General features: G+C 36.0%; 1 protein-coding gene across 6 annotated transcripts in view; it reads left to right on the top strand.

Annotated features, from left to right (window-relative positions):
- The window catches only part of Col4a5 (collagen type IV alpha 5 chain), a 193,293-nt gene that overhangs the window by 108,714 nt on the left and 56,753 nt on the right, over positions 1-27,826 (top strand). For all 6 annotated transcript variants that reach the window (XM_038316567.2, XM_038316569.2, XM_038316568.2 and 3 more), the window contains exons 20-29: positions 209-382; positions 806-889; positions 6,713-6,805; positions 8,294-8,364; positions 8,633-8,824; positions 9,727-9,895; positions 11,219-11,311; positions 11,405-11,509; positions 17,358-17,455; positions 18,940-19,090. In XM_038316567.2, coding sequence (XP_038172495.1) covers positions 209-382; positions 806-889; positions 6,713-6,805; positions 8,294-8,364; positions 8,633-8,824; positions 9,727-9,895; positions 11,219-11,311; positions 11,405-11,509; positions 17,358-17,455; positions 18,940-19,090 — 1,230 coding nt within the window. The remainder of the gene's footprint in view (positions 1-208; positions 383-805; positions 890-6,712; positions 6,806-8,293; positions 8,365-8,632; positions 8,825-9,726; positions 9,896-11,218; positions 11,312-11,404; positions 11,510-17,357; positions 17,456-18,939; positions 19,091-27,826) is intronic.

Genomic DNA, 27,826 nt, shown 5'->3' on the forward strand with positions numbered 1-27,826 from the left:
GAGAGGTGAATAAGGTAGTGTGGAGATGGATATGAGCATATATATGAAAATTCTATAATGAAAGTCATTATAAAAATGGAAAAAGAAAGTCCAACTGTTATATTAAAGGCAGATTTTATCATTCCAACTGTCTCTTAGGGAATCAAAATAATTGTCTATAAAGTAAGATCATCTTGGTCACTTTTAATGGGTACATTTTCTTACTTAGGGACAGCAGTCATGGGTCCTCCTGGTCCCCCTGGATATCCTGGAGAAAGAGGCCAAAAAGGTGATGAAGGTCCCCCTGGAATTTGTATTCCTGGATCTCCTGGACTTGATGGACAGCCTGGAGCTCCTGGCCTTCCAGGGCCTCCTGGTCCTCCCGGCCCTCATTTGCCATCCCGTAAGTTGTGTTTTCATTCTGATAAATTTGGCTGGTCTTTTGTTTTATTTCATTTGTAAGTAAATCTGACTGAAATTTGGCATCATTATTTTTTCACATATTTTGAAATTTGATGACTTAAAGTTTTTTTCTTCTGTAACATTAATTTTAATTACGTGTCCTAATTTTTTTACATCATTATTTCTATTTCTGATTATCTAAGAAATTGTACTTCTATTCTTAGTTTGGGGTTTTGGTTATATACAGGTCTTTAAGCAGTGTTCATTATCAGCAATTTGTCCCCATATTGTTTATTGAGTTGTATTTTTACAGAGAAGTAATTGAAAATACATTTTTCTAGCCTTTCTTGTTTTGCATACTGTTTTTGCCTAGTCTTCTTAACATTTGACAACAATTAGCTTGCAATCTTATCTTTAACTTCAGGTGATGAGATATGTAAAGAAGGCCCTCCAGGCCCCCCAGGATCTCCAGGTGATAAAGGACTCCAAGGAGAGCAAGGAGCAAAAGGTTTGATACCAAAGCATCCCTTCCTTCATTCTTTCAAGTCATTAGCAGAATGCCCTGTATTCTAAGTTTTGTCTTATCACAGCCATTTCCAAGCCCACACTCCAAGTGCATACACAATAGGGTATTCTTCCATAATGTTGTTTTCATATGGCATCTCTTTCTAGATTACAGCCTCTAATAACTTGACTCCAACATTGCTTCACTCCTACTTGTTGTAGAGAGTGGGGCCCCTTGTTCTGGTCGCCCAGCTAATTTATACCCCAAATAACCACGCAGAAATTGTATTAATTAAATTACTGCCTGGCCCATTATCTCTAGCCTCTTATTGGCTAATTCTCACATCTTGATTTAACCCATTTCTAATAATCTGTATTGCCACTTGACTGTGGCTTACCAGCATGAGTCTAACCAGCATCTGTCTTGGGCAGGAGAACCATGGCGTATGCCTGTCTCTGCTTTCTTCCTCCCAGAATTCTGTTCTGTCTTCCCTGCCTACCTGAGTTCCACCCTATCAACTAGGCCAAGGCAGTTTCTTTAATAACCAATGAAAGCAACACAAATGCAGAAGGGACTCCTACACCACCTACTGAGTCCTACCTCAAACTACCAGTAACTCAACACGACCAATTGTTGAAATCTAGTCTATTATTAAACTCGCCTCCTTTGCTGTTTCCTCACGTCAGTGCATTCATTTGTAACTGAAGTATAGAAAGAATAGTTTCAGATTTCCATTTTCCTGATTCTGTATCTTCCTCTCTCTTTTTAAGCTTTAATATTTACTTACTATCATTTTAAGTCTCTTAACTTGCTTCCTTCTTCATTGAGAAATTAAAATAATAGCAAAAAAATTCATGGATCTTTGCTACCACATGCACTTACCCACTTGCATTTGTGCCCATGCCATATACTCTCAACTAATTATAGTCACGGTTAGTGCTTAAAGCATGGGAAGATTTAGGCCCTCCTCTTTCTCCAGGAGTTTTGATTCACAAATTCTTGCCTAGTTTTTCCACTTTTGCTACAAGTAGTAAGATAATTTCAATGTTTCAAGTTTCTAGGAAAGTAAATGACCATAGTATAGGCCTTGTTCTTCATGAGGACAACAACAAGCAGATGAAAAAGATGGACTCTCTGTTTCCATAAAGATACTGGGAAAATCGTCCAGCAGACAGACCTGACAGATGGAAATGTAACCATTTTATATAATGTATAATGTGTTTCTACATAGAGGACTGTGATAATTAGTAGTATCATGTGATGTAGGAGTGTTTTATATCTATCTGTTGTTTCATTAGTTAATTAATAAAGAAACTGCTTGGCCTGATAGGTCAGAACATAGGTGGGTGGAGTAGACAAAACAGAATGCTGGGAAGAAGGCAGTGAGGCAGACTGCCTCAGGCAGTTGCCATGCCTCTCCTCTCCAAGACAGACACTGGTTAAGATCTCTCCTGGTAAGCGACCTCCTTGTGGTGCTACACAGATTACTAAATATGGGTTAAAGCAAGATGTGAGAATTATAGGCTAGGCAGTGTTTAAATGAATACAATTTGTGTGTTGTTATTTTGGGTATAAAGCTAGCTGGGTGGTAGGACACAGCCCGCTGCTCCTTCTACAATCATGCCAATGCCTCGTAAAAGATGGGATTGCCATTGTGCCGAAATAGGATGGGGCTGGTAAATCAGCATGTAAGTGGCTAATAATATTGATGACATGGGGAGCGGTTTTGGTCATTAAAGTTTCTATGGTTGAATAATGACAATGGTTTTTCATGCCATTAGTCAGTTTACTTCCACATGGAAATTGTAGTATATATTACTATATTTTGTGTTTTGTTTTATAAGAATGTCTTAAATCTTCACCTATTTATGGTAGACTGAAGTTAGTTATTATTGGTGGTGGTGGGTTTAGAATTATATTCAGGTTTGCATGTGTCTTTTGTAGCATTTTTATTTTGTTTAGGAGTGATGCTAATATTTGGATATACCACAGTAGTGGCAATAGAAAAACACTCAGACTTGCCATGCACTAATTGAATAATTTGAAGGTGCTAATAGTGTCTGTTGATAGAGTTAATTATAGTTGTGTTGTTAGCAAATTATGAGGTAGAGCTTTTTGTTGAATTTAATAATATAAGAGATTGAGAAATTTATGAAGGTGAAGAAATTGGTCTTGTAAAAATACAATAATTATGACTGTGTTACAAAGCTTTGGAAGTTGAATAATAGTGTGGATTCTTGTTCCTTGTGTCTTTATTATAATTGAAATTACTCAAGTAAATTAAAATGTAATAATAATTAAAGATATAGTATAACAATTTAAAAAATAAATTTAGTTGTTTATCTTTTAATTAATTATTCTTTTTTGATTCACTGGGAATTGTCAAGGGATTGCATTTGGATATCTAGATATTTGGGGGAACTGCTTTTTCTCAGCCAGGTTAAGTCTAGAAGATTTGAAGTGGTATTTTACTTAATAATTAGTTTATTAGTAAATAATTATGCATTGTAGTTGGAAAAAATCCAGAAAATCAGAAAAACTATGGGTAGATGGGGAAAAAAGTTGTTAAGTTTAGAGTTATTATATTGCTTTCATAGGATAAAGTTAAGCCTAAAATCTTAATAGTTTAAGGAGCACACGTGTAGTTATTATTGGGGAATTTTTTGAGACAATGTTTGACGTCTGAAATCCTGTTTCATTGGCTTAATTAATAATGGGAGATGTTTTCTTAAAATTAATTCGTGAAAGGAATGCAGATTGCCCTAAGATATTGAAAAAGAGAAGTCATGAGCTGCATACAGCTATTAGGGAAGTGACAATGAACATAGTTAGAAGAGCTCAGATATTAGCATGCCCTATGTTTGCAGAGTTTATATGCTCTTTAGAGTGGAATCTAGTAAGAGTGGTATTCCAGTGAGTGCCGAGCATGCATTTGTCATTGGTAAATTGTATAGCTTTGACAAAGTCTACTATTTTACTATTTTTTATATGCTTTGCTCATCATGGAGGTTATGGTTGATGGGTGGTCCAGAGCATCTAAATAACATGTACAGATTTTGAGAAGAGCTAAGACAAACCCAATACCCTCGATGCAGTTATATCAAATAGCTTAGAAAGTTATTATAAAACTGTATTAGTGTCTGTTGAGTACATCCTTCCAGTAATGGAAGTCATATATCCCTATTTGTAGTGATGTGGCGAGCAGGCCTGCTATTTATCCCGCCTGGATCCCACATAGCTAGCTTTATACCCAAAATAACAACACACAAACTGTATTCATTTAAACACTGCCTGGCCCATTAGTTTCAGTCTCTTATTAACTAATTCTCACATCTTGCTTTAACCCATATTTAGTAATCTGTGTAGCACCACGAGTGGTGGCTTACCAGGAGAGATCTTAACCTGCGTCTCTCTAGGAGAGGAGAGGCATGGTGACTGTCTGAGCCATCTGCCTCACTTCCTTCTTCCTGTTCTGTCTACTCCACCCACCTAAGGGCTGGCCTATCAAATGGGCCAAGGCAGTTTCTTTATTAACCAATGAAATCAATACAAACAGAAGACTCCCACATCACCTATTCATGCTATTAATAGTTAGAAATAGGTTGTTCATAGTAAGTAGAATGAACATAGTAAGAAATATGAGTAAACTATTTGAAGAATTGCATGATATTTAGATATGGGTATGTATCATAAGGAGAATTGTTAATTGATCATGTCACAAGTGGCACTACTACTATGATACTCTAGTTTCAAAGCTGAGAGTTAAGTATATAGTTCGAATTGTTATGCTTTGTAAGTTGGAGATTCTAGTTTTATGATGTAAGTTGATAAATATTGTTTCTGGGGATAGAATTACAATAAAACTCACTTAAATGAGTATTTTTTTTTTACCTATAACAGATAGTAATTATCTTTGTAAACACAGGTGAAGGAAATTATAAGCATAATTAACATAATATAATATTAATTCATTTATTTTATTTGGAGTTGTCTCGATGTTTTGGTTTGGCTCCTAAGACCAATGGATAGTTGTTATCCTTTAAAATAAGAAAACCATATTTTTATCTTTGATTGCATAAATTAGCAGTTCATAGACACATTTTTGTAAACTGAAGTATGAGGATTCGGTTATTAGATTCATAATGTGTTTTGTTGAAACTATGTTTGCAATATGGAAAGTATGTAATGAATTTAAGATTAAGGAGTGATAGAACTAATAGGGCCTTATCAAATGATTATGAAAGTATCTTTGTGTAAATTATGAGTTAATATTGTATTTATATATAATTCATTCCTTGTGTATTGCTTAATATCTATAAGGTATAGAGAGTGATAATATGTTTGGAAAAATGGTTAGGAATAGCATGTAGGATCATCAGGAGAATTGGGATCTGGGAGGAATTAGGAGAGGGGGAAGTATATGATCCAAATATACTATATGAAAATTTAAATAAATACAATTTAAATGAATAAAAATATGAATAGTTTACCAATTAATGGTAGATATGATAGCTAGATTTGTAAGACATGCTCACATTCTTTGGGATGATATTAAGGGTTGAAAAGTTTTTAAATTTTTAAGAAAAATGGGTAGTTTGGCTGTGAATTCACTTGTAATGTGAAAGACCAAATAGTATTTATGATGTAAAGCGATGTTGTATTAATAAGTCTATAGTTCCAATATAACTTCATATCTATACATTGAGAATATCTACAATATCTAGTGGTGTATGGCAAACAGATGAATGTGCAATTTGTTACTTTAAGTATATTTATTTTGGACAAATGGGGCTTGTTATAATGGTGGCTCTTCTGTTTAATACCCACCAGTCTCTCGTTTAATGCACAGTGAAAAATACCGTATAGCATGGCTTCTATAACTTAGCCTCACTTCCTTATTCAGCTTCAACAGTCTGATCTACCTGCTGCTCCTTGTCTGTTCATAGAATATGCTATACATGTTACACAAATACCATGCTTTTCATTTTGTTTATGTTTCCATGATGTAGAAGGAGCTGCGGGCAGGCCTGCTTTTCATTCCACCTGGCTCCCACATAGCTAGCTTAGCCCCGGAAATAACAGCACACAAACTGTATTCATTTAAACACTGCCTGGCCCATTAGTTTCAGCCTCTTATTAGCTAATTCTCACATGTTGCTTTAACCCATATTTAGTAATGTGTGTAGCACCACAGATGGTGGCTTACCAGGAAAGATTCAGCATGTATGACCTGGCGGCTGGCTCCATGACATCTGTCTCAGAGAGGAGAGGCATGGTGACTTCCCTTCTTCCCAGCATTCTGTTCTGTCTACTCCACCTATCTAAATCCTGCCCTATCAAAAAGCCAAGGCAGTTTCTTTATTAACCAATGAGAGTCCTCCATCACCATGAGATCTGTCCTGATCTCAGCCTGTTTCCAATTGCAGCCTTTCTCCCACTACTCACCTAGCACACTCAGTCACACCTATTTCCCCCTACACACATATTTTCATATACCTTTAAAAGCTTACTAAATTTAATTTTAAACTATTTAATATGCCATTTAATAATTTATTGCCTTTATTGTTTATTATTCCTTTCTATCGGTAGGAAATTAGTGCCACAAACATGAAATTTTGTCTGCTTTATTGTATCAGTGTGTCACGAACACTTACAGCAGTCCTCTGTATATCGTAGACACTCGCTATTTGTCTAAGAATTGGTTTTAGACATAGACTTTTCCAGACACACAGTTGATTAGGAATGCTATTCCTTTCAGCTGACTTCTTCAGAACTTACCTAAAGAAGGTTTAATTAACCATTCCTGTAACATTTGTTTTTCACCAGGTGACAAAGGTGACACCTGCTTCAACTGTATTGGAACTGGCATTTCAGGGCCTCCAGGCCAACCCGGTTTGCCTGGTCTCCCAGGTCCTCCAGGTAAAATATTTTTCTTATAGACAATGTTTTGTTGGCTCTTATGACCATGCTAATAGTTTTGTAATGTTGTTAGTTTCCCAGTTTATAGTCACTCATGTCTACAAAGTATTGACTATGAGATGCCTCTCTTATGAAACTTTTTTGTTTATAATACCAGATTCTACCAACATTCTCTATTGCAATGTTTGGTATTATTCAAAGAACTCCATTGTCCCAAAAGTGAAATGACATATAAAGTCAGACTTTTCTTCTAGAAAACTAGGGATACTGTTCATATTGTCTGAATACCAAGTATGGTTTCCAGAGTCAGAGTTATTAGGGATATACCACATATTGTCATTAAGGAACAAGGTTTCTATTAAAGTTTTGGCAACCAGCTGCCAATATTCTTTGTACATGTAAGGACTTCCTCCTAATTTTGAATAAATTTCCAGAACCACAACTATTCCATTCAATTAACTCTTCACATATGCCAATATTATATATTCTTGAGGTTACATGTAATGCCTGAGTCCAGGCTGATAATAGATTCCAGACTACTTACCAGTCTAGTGTGTCTACCAAAGACACAAATTCATTAAGAGTTGGGAAATACTTTTAGCAAGCCTTATATTCGTCACTAGGAGCTAGTATGTAATATCGCCTGTTCTTCCAATCTAGATTATCTTCAATTTGGGAATAAATAATAATCACACAGAGGGCTTGTTCAAATCCAGATTTCTGGATTCTATCTCCATGATTTTATTCAGTAGCTCTGGGTTAAGAAATTCTTAGCAATATCAAAATATTAACTTTGAAGCTAATAACTGAGTACTAATGGTGCAGATAGTACAGAGATTCATCTGGAGAGTAACTTTTTTCTAACTTTAGTAACCTCCAGCACCAAACAGAACTTATAAAGCAAATCTTAGGGAATGGCAAACTAAAAAGGGCTAGCAAGGATATAGGAAGTCTGTATAGCTGAAAATTTTGATTATGCAGTCTTTTTATTTTCTTCCTTGGCAATTGGATGGTTATAGGGTCTCTAGCCCCACCTCACAGTGCCTAGTAGCTGTAAACTTTGCGAAAGAATACTTCTTAGGATGTAATGCTATATATGTTGTTCAATATATTAATTTATAAGAAAGTCTGATTTCGGGCTTGAGAGTGACTCAGCAGTTAAGACCACCCACTTGAAGGCTCATTGCCATCTGCAGTTCCAGTCCTAGTGATCTGATAGCTTCTTCTAGCCTCCATAGGCACCAGGCACTCAGGTGCTGTGCAGACAAATGAAGAAAACACCCACACACATAAAGCAAAAATAAATAAACTTCAAAAAAAGAAAGTCTGATTTCTTCATATTGAGAACATGAAAGAAGGAAAATATGACTTAAATGCAGTAGAATGAAGTTCTCAGCTTAGAATCTAATTATGTAATACACTGGTTTCTAGATGAGCATGGTTGGGATCTTAAGGCTCAGAGCTCACATGATTCTGTGTGTGTCTTAGGATCTCTTGGAGTCCCTGGAGAGAAGGGTGAAAAAGGAAATGCTGGAACGCCTGGTCCAAAAGGATTACCAGTAAGCTTCGATTCTATTATGAGCCACAAAAGACTGGAAAGAAGCCATGTGCCCTTTGATTTTCGCTTATGGATGCATACATTGAATTTAGTTTGAATGTTAAATTATGATTTATTTTATTCCTCTCCTTTCCATGTTTTTCCCTCCTTACTTCATGCATACTAAATGTTATTGTGTGGTTTAATAGAGTAAACTGAAGAAAAGAATGTTAGCAAAAAATCTGATTTCCTTTTTCTCTTTCTTTTCCCTCTTTTTTCTATTAACTCAGGGAATACCTGGACTTCCAGGTACTCCAGGCTTTCCAGGATCTAAAGGTGACCCTGGTGATGTCCTCATGCTTCCGGGAATGAAAGGTGACAAAGGAGACTTGGGTTCCCCTGGAGCTCCAGGGCTTCCTGGTCTACCCGGGACTCCTGGAAAGGATGGATTGCCAGGACTCCCTGGCCCCAAAGGAGAGCCTGTGAGTTGGTCTGAAAGTCTCCTTTTAGGTCAGATTGTCAGTAATGTTAGGATGACATTCTATCTCAGTGGTAGAACTCATACCTGTTTGTGAGACCCTAAATTTAATTCTTGGTAAACTCTTTCTCCCCCCCCCCAAAAAAAAAAAACTCTTGCTAAATTAAAATAAAGATGGGGCTTATTACTTACATGAATAGTCTACTGATGCCTAAAATAATAAAATTTTACGTTGAAATGGTACATTACTAACTAGAGTTTCCTTACTATTTTCTTTCAGTTTTATAAACAACCTTTTAATTCATTGCTGCATCAATTATTTCTAGCTATGAATGGGTAGAAAGTTAAATGCTTAGGAGTCAGTGTGGGATTCACATCTTATTCCAAATATCTCTGTGGGATATTTTTAGAAATGAAAAGAAATGTAATATGTTTTGTATATATAGCAATGTTATATATTTATGTGCATAGATGGCCAGCTTAAGATACTATAAAGCCAAACACTGAGCATAAATCAACAATCTCATTTTGTATTTAACATACAGTCTAGGAATTTGAATATGTATTTAACAGACAGTCTAGGAATATTTGAATTGGAAATATATTATAATAGGATAGATAGATGATAACTATCTTAACTTGTGGTAGATTATAAATTTTTGAGAGCAGAAATTTTGATCTACTTATCTTCTTGGCTTGTACCACTGGAAGATAGAGTTCAGAAATATTTATTGAAGGAGGTAATGAATAAGTAAGTGATACAATCATAGATCCAACTTAACAATATCACACAGTCATGTAGCATTTAAGAAGTATTTATGCCTGTGTCATGTACCTGGTTGTATTTTTTTCATACTAACCTACATAAAGTTTATCAATGAGTTTCTTAAATATTTCCATTTTCAGGGTGGAATTGCTTTTAAGGGTGAAAGAGGTCCTCCTGGAGACCCAGGTTTGCCAGGTCTCCCAGGAAATATGGGACCTATGGGCCCTGTTGGCTTTGGACCCCCAGGCCCTATAGGTGAAAAAGGCATACAAGGTGTGGCAGGAAATCCAGGTCAGCCAGGATTACCAGGTAAGTTTACTATGATAGTTTGTTTGATTTCAATTTTTGTGCTTAAAAGCAGAAATAAAAACGTTGACTTCCTTTCCAGAGAAATGTGTTTCTTTGGCCTTTTATGTGCTCCTAGCAAGGGAATAGAATGTGTTTGTTTAAACTGGAATTTCTTGTTAAAGTTTTTCAGTCATTTGTTGGTATTCTTATTATTTTTTGTGTATATATTTGGGTAGTTATTTACATGTAACCCATGCACATTACTATTTTTTTAGAATTTTTTAAAAATCATATTATAATACAGTTATAATAGCCAGATATTGGTGGCACACACCTTTAATCCCAGAACTCTGGAGCAGAGGTAGGCAGAGCTCTATGAGTTTGAGGCCATCCTGGTCTACAGAGTGAGTTCCAGAACAGCCAGGACTACACAGAGAAACACTGTTTTGATACAAACAAAACAAAACAGAATAAAACTTTCGTCCTTACCTTTCTTCCCTCCAATTCCAACCTCTCCCATCATGGAACCCCTTTCTCTGTTTCAAATTCATGGTCTCTTTTGATTTAAATGTTGTTATACACACATACACACAAACACACACACACACAACATGCTTAGTCTGTATAATAATGTTACTTGTATGTATATGTTCTTAGGGTTGAAAACATGCACCTTAATTTTAGAGACAGGGTCTCTCACTGAACCTTGAGTTCATTGATACATCTAGGCCTACTAGCTCCAAGGATCTGCCTGTCTCCATACCCTCAGTATTAGGGTTACAGACATGTACTTCTTTGGTTATCTTTTTTTCCATAGGTGTTGGGAATGTCAATACAGATTCTTATTTAGCAGGCACTTTGATGACTGAACCTTCTTCCCAGCCCAATTTATGTTCTGATTATCAAGGGAAGGAGAAGATAGGTGTTCCAGATGAATGGCGGTGGGGGGGGGGGTAATTTCCTACTTTTTTGTTTGTTTGTATTTTGTTGTTGTTGTTCTATCCAAGCCATCTCCTATTGGATAATGCTGAGCCATACTAGCTGAAGGCAGACCTTCCCTCCTTAGATCACTGGTTTAAATATTCTTCTCTTCATGGGTCCTGAGCATAACCAGAAATACTTCCTTTGTCAGCTGTCTGAATATCCCTTAATCCAGTCAGGCTGCTGACACCTAAAATTAATTATCAAACATCCTCAATCATTGAAGTACCTAAAACTGCTATCTGTGTTTTCTCTTTGGGGTGTTATCCTTCTGTTTGATACCTCCCTAGAATATACAAAACGCGATTGTTTTCTTTAGTCAAGTAAATGATTCTCCCTCTGAAGTAATTCATCTATTTTCAGGTCCTAAAGGGGATCCAGGCCAGACCATAACTCAGCCAGGGAAGCCTGGCCTGCCAGGTAATCCAGGCAGAGATGGTGAAGTGGGTCTTCCAGGTATGCAAAGAATTGCCTTTATTTCAGAAAATCTTCATCACTTTCCTTCTTTCTTTGAATATTTCCCATTCTTATGCTGCTATTTTTCTGTAGGTGATCCTGGACTTCCAGGCCAACCAGGCCTGCCAGGAATACCTGGTAGCAAAGGAGAACCAGGTATCCCTGGGATTGGGCTTCTTGGACCACCAGGTCCCAAAGGTATGTTGAACTAGGTACTGGGCTGTGTAGATTAACTTGTTAATATGATAATACTATTTCATAATATAAAACAAAGTAAATGTAATTCTTTTGCTACATGTTGTAAAGAATATAAATAAAAAGTCACATTGGGGACTTGAGAGATGGTTCAGAGACTAAGAGTACTGACTGCTTTTCCAGAGGACTAAGGCTTACTTCTTAGCATCTCCAGGCAAGTGCCTAAACAGCCTTAGTTCTAGGTCTAATGGATTCAATGCCTTCCTGTAGTTTTTGAGGGTGCTAGGCACATACGTGGTTGATGTACATCCATACAGGCCTGTTGGGGGAGGCCTCTTATCTATTTCCTGGTTGTCCAGACTCCCAAAATAACCACACAGAAACTATTAATTAAATCACTGCTTGACCTATTAGTTCTAGCTTATTATTGGCTAGTTCTTACATCTTAATTTAACCCATTTCTATTAATCTGTATATCGCCACATGGCTTTGGCTTACCAGCAACGTTCTGTCTGGCCTCTGTCTCTGGCAGGGCTAAATGTCTTCTTATGACTCTCCCTTCTTTCTCCCAGCATTCAGTTTAGTTTTCCCCACCTCTCTCTATTCTGTCCTGTGCCGGCCTAAGACAGTTTCTTTTTTTAATTGATTTTTTTATTGAGCTCTACATTTTTCTCTGCTCCTATCCCTGCCTCCCCCCTCCCCCTTCAAACCTCCCCCAAGGTCCCCATGCTCCCAATTTACTCAGGAGATCTTGTCTTTTTCTACTTCCCATGTAGATTAGATCTATGCAAGTCTCTCTTAGGGTACTCATTGTTGCCAAGACAGTTTCTTTATTAATCAATGGTAATCACAGCATGCAGAGGGGAATCCCACATCACCACCTCTTTTCTGTCTAAATGAAAAGAAAGGTTTTAATTTTAACACAGTAAAATTACATATACAAAACATGTACCAAGCAAGAATTAGAGTTACCATATTTATATCTACTTTATATTTTATCATAACTAAGGAAAACTATTACTATTCTTCAACTCCATCAAAGATTCCAGAAGGATATAACATTACCTAAGTTAACAGGAAGTACATTTTAAGCAACTTCCAAAACTTTAGAATTGGCAGAGACATCTCATTGTCTGGGTCAGTCACCCAAACTTCTTCTGTACTGTTGGAGCGTCTATCTTCAGCCTACTGGCTCACAGTATCCAGAAGACTTTTCCATGAAACAGGAAATTTCAAAAGTGGTTCCGCCTGTATTAGCAGTTTGCCAGTCACTTTCTCCTGTCTCCTGAAGGACTGTGTCACTTTCTTTAGGGAATTTCAGCAGTCATATTTCTGTGGGTCCTGCATATCCAGTTCATACAGCAAAACATCAAGCAGTCCAGAGAGCAGTTTCTTAACTCCATAAGGAACCTCTTCGATGCCCATCTTCCTCTTAAAATAGATTGCTGCTGCCAGGAGCAGATGTGTCTCATGTGATGAAAAGTCTAAGTGCTTAAAACATTTTAAATGCCATATTCTGTTAGTCTTTGAGAGGTTTAAAGAATAACTATCCATCTGAAATATATCTCGGTACATCTAGAAAACCTAACTAACATGACTATAAGCTTGACTATTATAGATGACTATCTATTAACCTGTATGTCTTAATTATCCATTACATTTTCATGAGCTGTACAAACACAATACCTTAATCAAGAGCAGAAATATACATACAACAAAATTAACCTTAAATTTGTATCAATAAAGCAAGATCCATACTAATGCAAATCTCTGTAGCACATCCCCTTTTAAATGTAAAGAAACATTTATAAACAATCATTTAGAGAATTTGGGCATAGTTCTCTGCAAACTGCTTTCTGCTTTTTGTTGTGCGAAACATTTTTGAGGGTGTTCATAGCAACCTTTAAGGGGATCTTGGTCCATCAAATCACATTAGTCTAGAAAAATTCCATAGGTTCTCATCTTCTGTGGAAACAAAAAAGAACCTCTTTTCCAAAGTAGCATATTCTTATACTCATATTATGAAATCAAGATACCTTTAAAATATATTTTCTGGTTTAGCTTAGCAGTCCATACAATGAAATGTCTCTCTGTACTTAGCTCCTTCACAGTCAAAAAAATAAAAATTACACAATAATATACATAATCAAGACTCTCTGTGTATTTTTCTTCTTTACATGGCTTATTTTTCTTACTCTATAACTTTTTATACAAGCTTAATGTATTATTTTTATTATCTTTACTCCTTTAATCTATGATTTTCTATATTCTTTACATTTACTGTCTCTTAATGTTTTTTCTTCTCTCTCCCAAGCCTATGTACATTTTTAAAACACACTATGTCTCATTTAGAGGTCTTTTATGTCTGAATCTGTCCTACTGTGTATCTGAAATCCTTTTCTGACCAGGATCACCCCCTTTAAAAAAAAAGCTAAGTGAGCATGGATAGGGCCAATACAGCCCTGCCTGCTTGTTCTGCCCAGTCCAACATGGTGAAGACATATTCACCACCTCTGAGAGCCATTCTCTTTGTCCCAGATCCGTGGTCCAGTCACAGAGGGTCCATGTTGCCATTAAGCAAATTGTAGCAGTCTGTTCACAAACCCTATTTAAATGCTCCATAGCCGGACCTCCCAAAAAAGCAGGAACCATTTGTTCTGATGAAACAGGAAGCAGCTGCTTTGAACTGCATGTTTTTTTTTTCTGCTACCACTGAATCAGGAAGATTTCTCTTAAAGGAGATGCAGCATGCTGCTAGCAAAACAAAGTCCATCCGAAAAAAAAATGTGACTAAACTTTATATTTTAGTGTCTAGAATTTCTTCCCAAGCCCTCTCGGGTTTTATGTGGATTTAGCTAGCACACACTGGAGTGCCAATTTGTAGTAGGAGGCTGCTTGTATGTTCCCAGCTGCCCAGACCACGAAATAATCACCCAGAAACTGTATTATTTAAACCACTATTTGGCCAATCACTTAAGTGTATTGCTAGCTAGCTCATATAACTTTAGTTAACCCATTTTTATTATTTTATATTTTACCATGAGCTTCATGGCCTACCGGCAAGGTTCCAGCTACCAGCTTGTGTCTTTCTCCTCTGGCAGCTCCATGGTCTCTCCTGACTCTACCTACTCTCTCTATATATCTCTTCCTGCCTGGCTATATTCTGTTAAGCCATTGGCCAAGAGCAGCTTCTTTATTCATTAACCAGTAAAAGCAACACATATTCAGAAAGACCTCCCATACCATTTCCCCATTTCTGTTTAAATAAAAAGAAAGGCTTTAACTTTAACATAGAAAAATTACATACACAAAATAGGTATCAAGCAAGAATTACAGTTACAGTATTTATGTTTTATCATAACTAAGGAAAACTGTAACTATCTATTCTTCAACTCTATCAAAGACTCCAGAAGGATATAATATTACCTAAGTAAACAGGAAGTGCATTGTAAGTAACTTCCAAAACTCTATAATTGACAAAGACATCTTCCTATCTGGACAGTCACAGGCCAAACACCCATACACATAAAATTAAAATTATAAGAAAATTAAAATATTAGATCAGTCCCACCATCTCAGTGGGTGGACACACCCCTCGTGGACCTGACTTCCTTGCTCATGTTCTCTCTCCCTCTGCTCCTCATTTGGACATTGGGAGTTCAGTCTAGTGCTCCAATGTGGGTCTCTGTCTCTATCTCCATCTATCGCCCGATGAAGGTTCTATGGTGATATGCAAGATATTCATCAGTGTGGCTATGGGACAAGGCCAGTTCAGGCACCCTCTCCTCTGCTGCCCAAGGAACAAGCTGGGGACATCACCTGGGAACCCCTCTAGAGTCCGGTCTCTTGCCAACCCTCAAATGGCTCCCTTAATTAAGATATATACTTCCCTGCTCCCATTTCTACTCCTCCTCCTCCATCCCAACTGTCCCATTCCTCCAAGTTCTCCCCATTCTCCCCTTCTCACTTCTCTCTCCCCCATCTCCCCTTACCCCCATCCCACCCCCACCCCCAAGCTCTCCATTTTTGCCTGGAAATCTTATCTACTTCCAATATCCAGGAGGATAACCACATGTTTTTTGAGGGGGGGTTCACCTCCTATTTAGCTTTTCTAGGATCATGAATTATAGACTCAATGTCCTTCATTTATGACTAGAATCCACTGATGAATGAGTATATACCATATTCATCGTTTTGGGTCTGGGTTACCTCACTCAGGATAGTGTTCTCTATTTCCATCCATTTGCATGCAAAATTCAAGATGTCATTGTTTTTTTTTACCGCTGAGTAGTACTCTAATGCCTATATATTCCACACTTTCTTTATCCATTCTTCCATTGAGGGGCATCTAGGTTGTCTCCAGGTTCTGGCTATTACAAATAATGCTGCTATGAAGTCAGGTCCGTGAGGGGTGCGTCCACCCACTGTGACAAGTGGGGCCGATCTAATGGGAACTCACAAAGGCCAGCTGAACTGGGTCTGATGGAGCATGTGATCAAACCAGACTCTCTGAACATGGCTGACAATGAGGGCTGACTGAGAAGCCAAGGACAATAGCACTGGGTTTCGATTCTACTGCTTGGACTGGCTTTGTGGGAGCCTGGTTTCTTTGGATGCTCACCTTCCTAGACCTGGATGGAGGGGGGAGGACCTTGGACTTCCCCTGGGCAGGGAACCTTGACAGCTCTTAGGACTGGAGAGGGTGGGGGGAGAGAGTAGGGGGAGGAGGAGGGAAATGGGAGGTGGGGAGGAGGTGGAAATTTTTAATAAATAAATAAAACCAAAAAATAAAATTAAAATATTTTTAAAAATATTAAAAAAAGAAAGTCACTACATGCACCATAATTTTGGAGACAAGGTCTTTCCTTGAACCTGGAGTTCATTTTCTAAAACAATGTAGTGTCAAAACTATCTACGATTCTTAGTCTTACTGAAACTTGATATACCATGATTTAATGATACTCATAGGAGACCCACCCTTTTCTGGATGGAGATGAAAGAGGAGTGGATTGGGGGAAGGAGGTGGAATAGGAGAGTGGGACTGGGAGAGGTGAATGGGGGGAGGCTACAGCCAGATGTAAAATAAATAGATGAATAAAAAGCTATCTGCATTTCAGAGATGCAGAAATTATTCTTGTGCTAAAGAACATCACAGGAATTCTTGCACTTTGTGTTCATTGTATTCTCTCAGCTTAGAATAGTTTCTGGGAATATAGCAAGCACTAAATAGACATGTAATGAATTAATAGATTGTATTAATCAGAAAACAGATTCACTGTACATGTACACAATATTTTATCCCAAGTTAAATATTCCCTTGATTTATTGAAATTTGGGGGTCTATTTTCTACAGTTCTGCTTTATTATTCTCATGAGTAGCAGCACAGCCCCTTTTGTAATGACAAAATACTTCTACCAAATACTTTTATTAAAATGTCAGATCTGATTCTATGTGTCAGTTCTTATGTAACACATGAGTTGCATTTAGCTCATCTGTAGAGGTCCATGATAGACATTCTGCCACTTTACCTCTTGATGTAAGCAGAAGGGAAGTTCTGTATTTTTACGTGGCATTCATTCACTATATTTAGTTCTGACTTAATCTATATTCTTTAGGAGAATATATCTTCTTATACACCCATTACTCTGTGGAAATGAAAGGCTAAAGTTGGTGAGAGAGAACCGCAAATGTCTATCTATTAGGCCTGGTTCTGAGTAGACATACAGAATGTCCATGTACTTTTAATGAGTTGTTGTGTAAAGCATGATTATGGAGATGAGAATGTGACTATCTTTTAAAAGTTTATTCTTCCTGTGAAGTAAAAAAAATTAATGTCTTGCTATTTTTCAGGTTTCCCTGGAATTCCAGGACCTCCAGGAGCACCTGGAACACCTGGAAAAATGGGTCCAGATGGCCCACCTGGGTTACCAGGCTTTCCAGGACCAAAGGTCTGAACGTTTATTTTTAAAATTTTAATTTTTAATTTTTTATGTGTATGAGTGTTTTGCCTGCATGCGTATGAGTGTGTACCATGTGTGTGCCAAGTGACTGCAGAGGTCAGAAAGAGGGTCTCATGTGCCCTGGAACTGAAGTTACAGACAGTTGTTAACCATAATGTGGGTGCTGGGAATTGAACCTGGTTTTTCTACAAGAGCAGTCAATGCTCTTAACTGCTGAGCCATCTTTCTAGCCCCAGTCTGGAACATTTTAACTTGCTCCCCTTTTTTATTTTTTATTTTTGTCTATTCTGCTGTCCTTAGTCCCATTTCCTATTTTAAGTTAGACATTGGCCCAGGTCTTTATTATATTGAAAGAAGTTAACTACATTTTCATTTAAAAATAAAATATCTAATCCCAAGCCATCTTGGAACAAAAGGTAATATTTATATCCAAAAAGTTTCTGACCTTTGTTTAGACTGGTGGGTTGTTAGATTAGATGAAAGAGTCCAATGATCAGCTTCACCTGTGTTTATGTACAAACAGTAACCCTTTTCATACTTGCCATACCTGTGTGGTGATTGGTGAGATTGTGCTGGATGTATTAAGTTTTTTCTGTATTGCTTCTTCTGTTCCAATTCCACCAAAGAAACATAAAGCAAATCACTGCTATTGGGTACTACTAATAAATAATTCCCTTAATACTCCTTCTATTTTATCTTATTTAACCTCAAACACTTTTCAGTCAGCCTTCAGCCAACTGTTGCCATGTGTAATTATTTTGACTCTTCTTGTAGTTTCTGTTCTTAAATGATTTAATCTTGCTGGATTTCATCATTATTACTTGTTTTCCAGCTGATGGGCTCTCATGAGAAAACTACTTCTCTGTTGGCTTGTTTTTATTTTATAATGAACATTTTCAAATAAACACAAAAGCAAAAGAAGTAATATAATGAACTTTCATATATCTGTCACCCAGGCACAAAATTATTAAGATTTTAGTAACATTTCCTTAATCTTTTCCTGTTTTTGGGGGAGGGGGGATTCTTATTTAACCCAAATCTCAAAAGTACATCATTTCACCTGAAATTGCTTCAATATTAATCTCTAACTAAATGGAAAATTTATACAGAAACCACAATGGCATTATAAGAGTTAGGTAAATTTAAAATAATTATTTGGATGATCTAAATCTCAATCCATATTAACATTTTCTCACTTGGGTAGAGTGTTATTTAATCTCATGCTCTTTTAGTTAACTTTCTTATTTTGAAACCAGTCCAAAGCATTGAATTAAATTTGATTTTACTAAACCCTGTTTCCTATCCTTCCAGGTGTTCCCTCTAACATGCCCATTACTTTTTATTTAATTATCCTCTCTTCACCTTGGAAAAGAAATATTACTTTGTATTCTCTGCTTTAAATTCTCTATAGTAAATGGTAAGCATCAGGAAAGTCACGGGACTTTTCCTTGTGTTTTATGTGTATGCTTAAGGGAGAGCCAGGATTTGGGTTACCTGGGCCACCTGGGCCACCAGGATTCCCAGGTTTCAAAGGAACACCTGGTCCAAAAGGTGATCGTGGTTTTCCAGGACCTCAAGGTCCTCCAGGACGCACTGGCTTGGATGGGCTACCTGGACCAAAAGGTATGGAGGCTCTTGCTACTTCTCGATTTGCTTTAAACTTTTATTGCTGTTGAAACCTTTAGAAAAGGTTAAGGATCATAAGCCAGCTAACTGGAGAGCCCATGATACTCTTCTGTTACTTCTATAATTTTGTTCATATTCTGCTAGTTATTTTTAATCTTTGATTTTCTTGGACAGGTAATACAAATATATTTGCACATAAGTAACAGACCCTAGTGTGGTACCGTAGGCCAGTGATCTCACGTAGGAGTCCGAGGCAGAAGGATCAGGATTTCAAGGCCATCCTCATCTAGTGAGTTGTATACTAGTCTAGGCTACAGAATAACCTGTCTCAAAACAAATAAACAAGCAGACAAACTGAAAGAAACAGTTCTTTCCCTTCACTCCCCCATCCTCCCATCCTCACTTTCTTTCCCCATCCCATATGTGATCTCACGTTAGTTTCTTTTTCTCTGTCTGTTGTTCCTCCACAAAAATACTAACTCTTAGGAAGTTTTCTCTTCATTTGTCAAAACAGAGGACATAATTGCCTTTTGCCCTTTCATGTGTTTATTTTGTATAATTTTATAATTTAGGAATCACTCCGTGTTAGTGCTTGCAGCATTTAAAAGAATTTAGTGGCCTAGTATTGAATTACACGAGTATACTATCAATTGCAACTTCTTGGAATGGATTTTTGCCAATCTTTCCTGATTACAAATAATGTCACATGTTATTTCAGATGTGGTCAGGTATATAATAGTAGACTAGAGGAACAAAACTGAATTCTCTCATTAAAAAGCAAAAGCCTCTCGAGGTATTATGAACTGTCTTTCAGTCTGTGCCGTTTGCGTTCCTATCAGCAGTGAATGAATGTACTTGTTTCCCCCAATCACTTCTTGACTATGATAAAACAAGACTAAACACAAACAAACAAACAAACAAACCCCCTGATTTTTCTTGCCTGGTGGAAGTAAGTAGGTTTATCAGTATTATTTTTTAAACTCTGTCATTGTGAACTGTTCAAATACACAGAAACATTAAAAAATTGTATATCGAACGACTGTCTATCTGCTGCTTGGCCCCTGTGTATCACATTTTGTCTGCTTCCAAAGCATTTTTAAATAAAATAATGTGAATATATGAGCTAGAGATACAGCTCTACAGTAGAAAACGTGCCTAGTATGTGAAAGGCCCCAGATTCAATCCTCAGTCCCAGAAGTGGAAATTACACATATAATACAAGGTAGAAAAGACAACACAATGACTGCTATATATATATATATATATATATATATATATATATATATATATATATATCCATCACTGATGTTCTGTTACGGGTGCTTTGCTATACATACATTTTATTATCCATATTTACTATACATCTGTCCACCTAACAATATCTCTATATATCTGTTGATTTCTTTTTGATGAATATCAAAACAATCGCAATAGTGGTGCATTCCCCCTGAATACTTAGGAGGTAAACAATAACAATTCCAAAGGTGTCTACTTATATAGGTATTGTATTCCTACATAAAATCCACAGATGTATTTTCAGATTGACAGATGCAATTCAATATCATATAAACTTCTCAGGGCTGGGGACACAGCTGATTGGTAGTGCATTTCCCTGTCATGCTCTAAGTTCTAGCGTGCGCGCACACGCGCGCGCGCGCACGCGCACACACACACACACACACACACTATCTATCTATCTATCTATCTATCATCTATCTATCTATCTGTATATATACATACACACACACACACACACACACACACACACACACACACACACACATATATAGTTCCTAGAAACTGTTCTTATTTCAGTCTCCAACATCTACACCAATATTGTTATAAGTGTTTTAAAATATATCATTATTCTGTCTGTTCTGGAGCCCTTGTAATTGGAATCAGGCAATATGTACATTCTTGTAAAACATCCTTCACTGAGCATGTGTTTTTAAAAAAAGCATCTACTGTGCTCATCACTAGTTCTTATTACTAAGAAATAAGATGGCATTGTGGAGATACCTGGACTGTCTCAAGTAGCTGACTATTACGACAGAAGCTACTAGAAGAGTTCTCTCATCTTTTTAATGAATATATGTTTTCATTTTGATTAACCATGTAGCTAAGATTATAATTGTTGCTCATGTGTGCTCTTTCTCTAACACGGATGTGCCATTTAAAATTCACACCAATACAGCATTAGTCGCCATTCTCTCCAGCATGAAAGTTTTACTTGCTTTGTGGTAATGTCATAAATTACATTTTAATTTATAGTTCTCTGATGACTAGGGACGTTCATCGTTTTTCCTGCTCTTTTGGATTATTAGTTAGATATTTAAACACTTACCAGTTTGAATTGATGGACTGGGTTGTGTTTTATGTTAAGTTGAAGGTATTCCTAGTATACCCTGAATGAATACTTGTTTTTTTTTTTTCTAGAATAAACTCAGGAGTATTTTTCCCTATGTTGGTTACCTACTCACATTTCCAGTGTGTTTGAATATAAGTTTAGATTTTATTGTTTTTATTTTGTTTTTAATTTATGTTTTCTATTATTATCATCTTGTGCCTTGTGTAAGAAATATTTGTCTGCTCAGCACTGCCAAGGCATTCTGTCCTATTACTGTCATTAATCTCAAATAATTTGAGTTTATGTCATTTTATTTAAAATAGAAATCCAACAGTGGATTATGTGGGGATCTCTATCAAGTCAAATACTGTATAAAGATGGATCTTTGTTCTTGCTGTCAATCCTATTTAATTCATCTATTTCACTCTTCTTTAACTAGTATCACATTGTGTATGTTACGGTAGCTATAGATTAATGTGTGAACTCCCATAATATAAAAATTAGTTTTGTCTTAAAATTTTAAACTATACTATGTACTTTGTCTTTCCTCTCAGCATAGTTCAAATGTACGTGTTCCCTACTGTGAGTGAACTAACCATCACTTCATATTTTAAGAGCCTCATTTTCCCTGTGAACTATTGATATCATTTCCCATTTCTCCATTGCTTTAAAGTTCTTGAATTTGATGTTAAGTATAAAAAGGAATAGGATTAACATAGCTATCTTGGCTGGTTTTATTTCACTGGTCAGTTTGCAAGGAATAGAATTCTCATGGTCAATGTATTGGAGACATAACTAAATTAACTCCATATTCCCAAAGATTTTCATTAAAACAATATATATCTCCACTTAATTTTAGCCAGAATGGGTTTTGTTGTGAAAATCCCAAAAGCAATTCAAGACAGCTTCTTCTTAACTAAATTCTTTTAGTAACACCTATATATCTTTTAGTGACACCTATATATCTTTTTTCCTTCTCAGTACAATTATATATTTATGTATTATCTTTACATTTATTTTACATACCATCCATATTTTGCTACATATATCTTCTGGCTCCCAGATCACTCTACCCCCTTCCCATATACCACCTCTTATATCACTCTTTCTCCTTGAATAAAGAACCAGGCATCCCATTGGAGTAAACAGAAGATGTTTTTTCAAGTTGAGGTTAGGTCCAAACTCCTCTCCCTGCTTCAAGGTGCATCAAGCATTGGGAATAGGTTCTGAAAATTCAGATCCCACACCAGGGACATGATCTGAACCTACCACTAGAGGCGCCACAACCACATAAAGCTACCCAACTGTCAACTCCATACAAAGGACCTAGTTCAAAGAGTTATGAAAGGGAGTTGACTCAAATAACAAGCTCCAGTTGAGACCTTCAAGCTTGTCCTTGTGATTAAAGGTCCATTTTCAGCAGTACAGGAGCTTTATAGACTCTGAATGGTAGAGAAAGGAGATATTATGACCTCAGCTAAAAGAGGGTGGTGGTTTTCCAGGGTTTCATGAAAGATCTCATTAGCAATTAGGGGGCATTCATTTGTACATGACTTATGGAGAGAGTGACTTCTTCAAAAATAAAAAGCATTTCTCAAAAAAAGGGAAACTTGCTAAGAATCCAAAGAAATCTGTCATTTCACCTTGCCATTGGCATGGAATATATGTGAGCATGTGTGTTTCTGAGAATGGGTCCCGTTTTTTTTAAATCCTGTATATCTGTTTATGCATGTGTGTGTATATCTTTTAATAACACCTATATATCTGTGACTAAATAAGTTTGAGGAACTGTAAATCACTTAAAGTTGTAGTGTTCCCCAACAGTTTATCTTTCTCATATATAAGCCATGATTAAAGATTGCAAATCAAATTCAAGAAATTCCCTACTATATTTTGAGAAATAATTTATGAAGAAATGAACTACATATTTGAAACATGTACTTTTTGTTAACATGAATTTGTTTAATCTTTAAAAGGAAATTTAGGATTCCCATATTTTTAATAGTAAAATCGAAGTAGATTTTGGGATGTTTTTCTTTCCAGTTTGTTTTGGTTTTGTTTTCATTTTGAGACAAGAATTCTCTGTGTAACTCAGGTTGTTGTTGAACTCATTCCCATTTCCACCTCCCTAATGATAGGATCTCAGGTGGAAGTTATTGGGCACGGCTACTAGTACAGTTCTTAACGTACTAAAAGAATTAATATTTGGGCATGTTTCTATATAAGTTCTTCATTTGTCTAGCATTTATTATGTTCATATCATAGATCATGTTAATACTTAAGTCACTAAAAACGCAAAGGTATGAACTTTGCTCTTGAAAAATCTCAGAAGTTGCTCTCTACTATTAAAAAAATCTAGATGAGTGGTTCCCCAACTTTCTAATTCTGCAACTCTTTAATACAGTTCCTCATTCTGTGGTGACCCCCAACTATAAAATTATTTCATTGTTACTTCATGACTATAATTTTGCTACTGTTATGAATCGTTATGTAAATATCCAATATACAAGATCTCTGACATGAGACCCCAGGAGGTCAAGACCCACAGCTTAAGAACCACTAGTATTGCTATGATAGCAGTTTTTTCAATGTGTGGGCTAATAAAGTTTCAAATCAATACATTATTGTCAAAACTCAGCTAACACAGTACAGTAAAAAAAAAATTGCCCAACATGGCTGTGGTTTATGTTAAGTGGTAAATTACTTGTATGTATATGTATAATAATTTACTGTACTATTCTGATTCTCAGGACCCATGTCTCCAAAATTTTCACTTATTAGACATATTTAGACCAATTACTAGATATTGAAATTCAATTATTAAACTGTAAAAGAAAGTTGGTATGTCATTTTCAAAACAATATAGACACCAACAATAAATTTAAAAAGTTAATAACTGTGTTGAAATCTCCATGTGGGTAAAAAAATTGCTTAAACCTGAATATCACAATTTCATTATACAAAAAAGAAAAAAGACTTTAGAAGCATTCTGTTTACCTCATATATTAATTTATTTCATTTGAAGGCTCTTGGAAGTATAGGAAATGACACTTTGCCTGGATCTTTTAAAAAGATAGTCTAATCAGCAGAAATAATATAGAAAGTACTTTGACAAGTGAAACAATATATTTGGGAACATTAGAAGTAAAAAATTTGATAACAATAAAATGTGTATCATTTTTTCAAAATCAAGAGAATGTGTCTAATATATTTATAAGGAAAATATAAACTATTAAGAGCAACTTAAAATTTTATAATTGATTTTTAATCCTATATATTAGTGGGAAGGCTTGCTGCTGTCAATTTTCCCCATTTATGATAAATATAAATCACTTTTAATGAGAATTTAAGAAATCATTCAGTAGCACTTCATGAAACTGATTTAGAAGCTCAGTAATTACCGAATACACATCAATGCATGATAAAATGCCACGGTGAACCTGTTCAGGAATAACGAGCGCACTAGTAGACGTGTCTAAATCATACATATGTGCCTTCATAAACTTGGTAATTCACAGAAATATCTTCATTAGTCAGTAAGGAAAGGATGAATTCTTTCAAAATTGATATGAATAAATGATCTCACTAAATGAACACCTAATGCATAATATATAAAAAGAGGGCTTAGAATTATAAATATTATAGTTATGAAAAGTCAGTTTGAGATATAAGAAAATGATTTTTATATTATAAGTTTACAGAATTTCAGCAGCTCTTCTAAGTAGAGCAAATACAAAATTACAGATAGAAAATGGTAATGCTGTAATTTCCATCATTCGATGGTCTTGACTTTCCTCCCTCCTCCAAGTAGTATGTACAGTACTTAGTCTTGGTATTATGTGGATGGATACAAAAATAAGATGCCCAGAATTCTAGTAGGAAAGTGTCAGGAATTTCTCAGCATTAATATTTGTAGCCCATTTCACCCAATAAGAACAAGGAACCATTATTTTCCATACACACAAATTAACCAAGAAAAGGCATAATCTTGGCTTAAGCAAACCTTAGCAAATTAAAAACATATTTATTAAGAAGGTAATAGCAGAAAAATTAAATAAGGAAATTATATCAGGAAGATAAATATGCTCGGGAAAATCATAACACTTAGAAAATATCTAGAGTATTTAAATAAACCAGCAATCAAAGGAGAAACAATTAGGGAAATTAACAAGCATGTCTAATTGATTGAAAATAAAGTGAAACATATCTAGCGGCTCAAAAAGAAGTTTGTATGCTAAAATTTATATTAGAAAAAAGAAAAATAAGCCTGGTGGTGGTGGTATATGCCTTTAATCCCAATGCGTGGGAGGCAGAGGCAGACGGGTCTCTGTGAGTTCAAGGCCAGCTTGGTCTACAGAGGAACTTCCAGGATAGCCAAGGCTATAACACAGAGAAACCCTATTTTGAAAAAAAATCTTAAATAAATTATTATTTTTGAGAAAATAAGGAAAGTAAACAAATGGAAAAGAATGTATGAGAAGGTTGGAATATATCAATCATATGAAACTTAAAAAACAGTAAATTTATATGAAACCAAATGAGTTTCTTCAAAAAGTTCAATGGAACAGATGCACATCTGAATCCAAATGAGATCCTTTGAGAGCTCTAGTAAAACTGATAAATATTTAGACAGGATGACCATGAAAACAGAACTATAAAGATTATGAATATTAAGAATAAAAATGGGGGCATCATTAAATACCACTGTAGACATTAAAAGACTAGCAGAGGACTATAGCAAATGAGTGCATGCTGAAAAATATGTTGACAGATAACATGGACCCATTATAAAGCATTGCTATAATTTATTGATGATAACTGATAAAGAAATTATTCATTTTTTTCTAAAATTGAACTTATAGTTTAAAACTCATCCATCAAAGAATACTTCAGGTGCAGGTGACATCTCTGGGAATTAGTATCAAACATTCTAAAAAGCAGTAATAGGATCCCTACACAGCTTCTTTCCCCATAGAATACTGAATGGATCACTTCCCAGTGGTTGTGAGTGAGGGTAGAATTACTCAAACATCTAAACCAGACAAACAAAACAAACAAAAAAACCCAAAGGAACAAAACCTAAGTTATAAGTCAAAATCTCTCAAGCATAGGTAAAAGTTTTCAAGAGAACAATGACACATCAAATATCACAACATTTAAAAAGGAACTGCATCATGAACAAATAAATTTTATCTTCAGAATACAAGCTACTTTGACATCTGAAATTATTCAGTATAATTTTCTCTTTTAACAGTCTAAAGAATTGTAGATGCAATTTTCTTAAATATTGCTAAAATTATTTGATAAAATTCAATATCCATTCCTTAAAAATACTTTTAGAAATTTATAAACTCAAGAAATCCTGTTAGTTGGGCGTAGTGGCTCATGCCTTTAAACTCAGAATATTACCCACTGTTGAGAAGGATAGATTTCCTCACGTTCAAGGACAGTGTGGAATACAGGGTCTCAGGCACTGTGCGTGTGGACAGTGGGAGGCTCTGTTTCAGAATAATGATCATCAATAATGAAATCCCAAAACTCTTTTTTATTATATAGTCTTTTATCAAAAGTTTTATGATTTATAAGAAGTTTAATCTAGTTTACTTAATGGAGAAAGACCTAATACTTACCCCCAAAAGACAGGTTACAACACTAAATTGTTTGCCAAAAAAATTAGGTATTATACTGGAAACATTTAGCCATTGCTCTAAGGCACAACAAAGAAACTAAAAGCATACAGATTAGCAAGGAAGAAATTTCTTATTCATGCATAATATGACTTTATACTTAGAAAATAATCTTACACAAAACCTTGGGACAGAAAGAAAATCAATTTTAGAGTATAGCTATTAGGAAACACATGCAAAATAAAGTGTATTTTTACAAATTAAAATTAGATGAAAAAAGATTGTTTAAAATAGCACCATTTTTTTTCTTTTTTTTTCTCAAGAAATTCTTTTTCCATTTGTGATTAGTAAAACTCAAGGCACTGGGGGCTTTTATGGACTTTCCTCACCTGTGGCAGGGCACTACTGTCTCATCCATGTCTGCCATTTGCATCTTCCCAATGGCTCTGTCAGTCCACTGCTCCTCTTTATTGACATACCAGAGAGCAGAGCGCTCCTTATGAGGACCCATACTTTTCATCACCTCCCACTATAGCTGCAGAGGAGGGTCCAGATGTACACTTTCTGGATTCATCTTATATTTGCCTCATTTTACTTCTAATTCCATCACATATCTCCCTCCATCGTCTGTCTTCTTAACCTTTCCTGATAGCACGGGGCGGGGGTGGGGTGGGGTGGGGATTGTATACTCGCCAAGGCCTTGTGTTGGGAGAGTTTGGGAGCAGATGTGAAAAGATCTACCTGCATGTCTCAGCGTTG

Source organism: Arvicola amphibius, chromosome X (assembly GCF_903992535.2).
Source record: "Arvicola amphibius chromosome X, mArvAmp1.2, whole genome shotgun sequence".
Taxonomy (NCBI): Eukaryota; Metazoa; Chordata; class Mammalia; order Rodentia; family Cricetidae; genus Arvicola; species Arvicola amphibius.